The sequence below is a fragment of the Anomaloglossus baeobatrachus genome, chromosome 4 (genome assembly GCF_048569485.1).
Source record: "Anomaloglossus baeobatrachus isolate aAnoBae1 chromosome 4, aAnoBae1.hap1, whole genome shotgun sequence".
NCBI lineage: Eukaryota > Metazoa > Chordata > Amphibia > Anura > Aromobatidae > Anomaloglossus > Anomaloglossus baeobatrachus.
In genome coordinates, this window is record NC_134356.1 from 688,701,528 (window position 1) to 688,706,594 (window position 5,067).

The 5,067-nt window shown below is 45.2% G+C and overlaps 1 protein-coding gene across 1 annotated transcript; it reads right to left on the reverse strand.

Annotated features, from left to right (window-relative positions):
* Nucleotides 1-1,458: 1,458 nt before the first annotated feature.
* LOC142302903 (olfactory receptor 6F1-like) lies at nt 1,459-2,709 on the reverse strand. Its single transcript, XM_075344008.1, has 3 exons — nt 2,703-2,709; nt 2,561-2,623; nt 1,459-2,351 (listed from the first exon to the last, which is right to left on the reverse strand). The coding sequence occupies exons 1-3, from the start codon at nt 2,707-2,709 to the stop codon at nt 1,459-1,461; spliced, it is 963 nt and encodes a 320-aa protein (XP_075200123.1).
* Nucleotides 2,710-5,067: the final 2,358 nt, after the last annotated feature.

Here is a 5,067-nt window from a genome sequence, read left to right on the forward strand (position 1 = left end):
TGAAATGATTCATGTGTGGGGTTGCTTCTCAGCCAAGGGAATCGGCTCACTCACAGTTTTGCGTAAAAATACAGCAGATGAATAAAGAATGGTACCTGAATGTCTCCAAGAGCAAATTCTCCCAACCATCCAAGAGCAGTTTGGCGCCCAACAATGCCTTTTCCAGCATGATGGAGCACCTTGCCATAAAGCAAAGGTGATCACTAAATGGCTCATGGAACAAAACATAGATATTTTGGGTCCATGGCCTGGAAACTCCCCAGATCTTAATCCCATTGAGAACTTGTGGGCAATCATCAAGAGACAGGTGGACAAACAAAAACCAACAAATTCTGGCAAAATGCAAGAATTGCTTATGCAAGAATGGACAGCTATCAGTCAGGATTTGGTCCAGAAGTTGATTAAGAGCATGCCAGGGAGAATTGCTGAGGTCCTGAAGAAGAAGGGTCAACACTGCAAATATTGACTTGCTGCATTAACTCATTCTAACTGTCAATATAACCCTTTGGTACTCATAATATGATTGCAATTATATTTCTGTATGTGATGTAAACATCAGACAAACACAAATAAAAACCAGAGGGAACAGATCATGTGAAAATATCATTTTGGTGTCATTCTCAAAACTTTTGGCCATGACTGTAGTTAGGAGGGTCCAAAAATTGGAAATCCCTTTGGATCTAATGGCTCCAAATGGAGGTTCCTTCAACAAACTTTGTGCAGAACAAGAAACGTCTGACATCTGTAAATGTTTCTCTATAAAATATTAAGTTCCATTTTTTATTGTATCAAATATTTATGTAATGCAATAAAATGCAAATTAATTATTTAAAAAAAACATACAATGGGATTATCTGGATGTGTTTTATTCTCTCTGTTACAATTGAAGTTACCTACGATAAAAATTACAGACTTCTCCATTTTTTGTAGGTGGAAAAACTTGCAAAATTGTCAGCGCATCAAATTTCCTCACTGTATATTGGTGTCACTTCAAGACAATTAAATGTGAGTGCCAGTGAGCACGTACCTGATATTACACATGCTCGTGAAGTTGAAGATCCTTCACAACTCAAGTCTTTACGCAGACATTTTAAAGTTACTTATGACTGTGATACTAACCTTGTTAAAACTAAAGGCATTGTCCAGCGTGGGGGGAATTCAAGAAAGTTTGGCACAGCTCATGGTTAAATGGATCCTAAAAGTGGACTTAGTAAAGTTAAAAGGTTTTAATGAGGTTAAAATAGTTACATAGTTTCTAAGGCTGAAGGAAGACCTTATGTCCATCTAGTTCAGCCTGTTTTTAGTGCCACAGGGGAAGGCAAAAACTATGGAACATCCTATGTTAAAGCCAATTTCCATCAAAGGAGCATTGAAAACTCTCTTCTGGTTATGGAACTGGAAATTTTAAAAGGATCTTCTAAACCAAACAACAACTTATATATTTTGTAAGGTATCTGTCTATCGTTTATTTGTCACACTTAATAACTTCTCCATGACGACTCTCATTTCATGGTTTCTCAAGCAGTATATGATTGGATTGAACAGTGGAGTTATGACAATATACAAAAATGCAATCAATTTGTTAAGTGTCAAAGTATCTCCGTTAGCGGGGACCATGTAGATGGTGATGAGGGTTCCATAGTACATGGTGACCACAGTCAGGTGGGAGCTGCAGGTGGAGAAGGTTTTCTTTCTTCCTTTGGCAGAGGAAATGCCAAGAATTGTTATAAAGACAAAGACATAACTAATAATAACTAATATAAAAGGTATGACAATTAAAGGAACAGCAACGATCAGGATCATTAGCTGGAAGGCAAACCTGTGCAAACATGTAAGTTCAGCAAATGGAGCAAGATCACAGAAAAAATGGTTAATCACATTGGGGCCACAGAAGTAAAGTTGACAAATAAAGTTAAGAGTAATCTGGGTTAATAGGAAGCCAAAAACCCAACAATAGATGACCAAGATATTTTGAAGTCTTGTGTCCATGAGGGTACTATAGTGAAGAGGGTAGCAAATGGCCAAGTATCGGTCATAAGCCATGACTGTAAGGAGGTGACATTCTGTGCACCCCACAGCGCAGTAAAAATAAGCCTGGGTTATACAACCCCGAACAGAGATGGTGGCTCCTTCCAACCAAATAACACGCAGCATGTTAGGAACAACAACAGTCAAGAACACAAACTCAACCAGTGAAAATTGCTGGAGGAAAAAGTACATGGGAGAATGGAGCTGACGTTTGACAGACACCAGCACCATGACCATAGTGTTTATCGCGAGAGTCATAATGTAAATCACGAGTATAACAATAAATAAAACAGTGGCCCAAAAGCCGATAACACCTGGGAAACCTAAGAGAAGAAATTCAGTGACTGACTGATTTTGTTTATCCATAATTTATCATTAATGTAAATTTAACGGGTGTTTTCTAGTAAAATTGGCCAAGAGTGTGTGTAGCGGACTCCATCTTCTCCTGGCTGGAACACATTAATAATTTAATTCTGAGGATGTCACTATTATAAGACAATGGTATTTTTGTCCAATGGACACTAAATTGTACCCAGATTATCCGGTGGAAGAAGCAAAATTTCAGTTTCAGTTGGCTTGTCTTGAGCTCTTTTATCTGTGAAAACATAAAAATTAAATTACATAATAGACGAAAAAAGTAGATTAGCAATTGCCATGATAATGGCTCTTCTTACATGACATTTTGAAGAGGTCGTGAGGAGACTTTCTTCTGTAATTGTGAATGAGATAGAAAAAAATCCAGCGCTGTGGTCTGCTTCCCAAAATTTCTTTAAAACTCCATTAGATCCATGATTAAGGACCCACTATACTTAAGGGTGCTTTACACGCTGTGCCATCGCTTGCGATTGCTAGCGATGTTGCGAGCGATAGCACCCACCTCCATCAATTGTGCGACATCTGATGATTGCTGCCGTCGCTTCGGCAGCGTCACACGCACATACCTGTTAAGCGACGTCGCTGTGACCACCAAACAATCCCTCCTTCCAGGGGGAGGTGCGTTGGCATCACAGCGACGTCACAGCGGCATCACAAAACGGCCGCCCAATAGAAGAGGAGGGAAGGGGATGAGCAGCCAGAACATGCCGCCCACCTACTTCCTTCCTCATTGCCGATGAACGCAGGTAAGGAGATGTTCATCATTCCCGCGGTGTCACACACACGATGTGTGATGCCGGGGGAATGACGAAAAACCAGCCGTAAGCCGGGTCATTACTTCCGACAGTGCTCGTTAAACGAGCAACCCCTGGGGCCCCGGGCCAATCCTCAGGAGTAGAACATCGTGGCCCCCCGGACTGGCGGGACCGATATATCAGGGCCCGCCCCATCATCCCCGTGGCTGTGGACGGTATACCGGTGATGGCTCTCTTGGACACTGGATCACAGGTAACCACCATACCATACACATTGTACCATCGGTATTGGGCAATAGACGAGCTGGCACCCCCAGATAATAGTATAACGCTGATTGCCGCTAATGGACTTCCATTGACCCAGGTGGGGTATAAACAAGTGGCTATGACAGTGGGGCAAGCTGAACTGCAACACCAGGGTATGATTGTGATCATGAATGAACCCAGTGATCATAACCCGAAAATAGTGCTGGGAACCAATGTGATGGAGCACTGCATGGCTGATGTGTTGACCCTATTGCAACAGCTAGCTGCCACAGCGGCAGGGAGCCGGCAGAGGGCTGTGCAGTGTGAGATCCGAGCCCTGATGTACCGCCAGCATGTAAGCTCAACAGGAGGGGAGATTGGTGGAGTGAGAGTGATGGATGTTGCTCCATTGACTGTGCCCCCTAGGAGTGAGATGATGATTTGGTGTAGGGCAGCAGTAGGGCCTCAGGGGCATGACTACCCTGCTATGATGGAGCCCATGCCCTCCGAGCACTGGCCCACTGTAATGGCCGCCCGAGGGGTGGTGGATGTAAAGAAGGGGAGAGTGCCTGTGAGAGTGTTGAACTGTGGGGAGGAAGAAGTCAGGCTTCCCCGGTATGCCACTATTGCCAAGCTGCTCACCTTGGACCCCCACACCATCCACGAAGCCAGTCTTTCAGTCTCCCCACCTAACACCAGCACTTCCCCGCCTCAAGGGGTGGTAAAGGAGTGGCACCAACAGCTACATGTGGGTACTGACGATACTCCTACACATCACAAAGCAGGGGTGTACAGGGTGGTGCAGGAGTATGAACAGGTTTTCAGTAAACATCCACTAGACTTTGGGCGGATCAAAGGGGTCCAACACCACATCCCCACCGGCGAACACCCCCCTATCAAAGAGAGGTACAGGCCTATTCCCCCGGCGCATTACCAGTGTGCCAAAGACATGCTGAGGAATATGAAGGAGGCAGGGGTTATTCAGGACAGCTGTAGTCCCTGGGCCGCTCCGTTGGTACTGGTTAAAAAGAAGGATGGTACCATGCGGATGTGTGTGGACTACCGGAAGATTAATCAGATAACCCATAAAGATGCCTATCCACTGCCTCGTATTGAAGAGTCTTTGGCCGCATTGAGAACTGCAAATTACTTCTCTACCCTTGACCTCACCAGCGGATATTGGCAAGTGGCAGTAGCACCGGAGGACCAGGAGAAAACCGCCTTCACCACTCCGATGGGGCTCTGTGAATTCAATAGTATGCCGTTTGGGCTGTGCAACGCGCCAGGAACCTTCCAACGGCTGATGGAGTGCTGTCTGGGACACCTAAACTTCGAGACCGTCCTATTGTATTTGGATGATGTGATTGTTTACTCCCAGACGTATGAAGCCCATCTGGAGCACCTGGCCGAGGTGTTCGCGTCCCTTGCCAAATACGGGATGAAATTGAAGCCTTCTAAGTGTTACCTGCTGAAACCCAGAGTGCAGTACCTGGGGCACGTTGTAAGTGCAGAGGGTGTGGCCCCCGACCCTGAGAAGATCACTGCCATCCAGGGCTGGCCGAGACCAACCACCGTGAGGGAAGTAAGGCAGTTTCTGGGCCTGGTGGGGTACTACCGGCGCTTTATCAAAGGGTACACGAAGATGGCTGCCCCCATGCAAGAT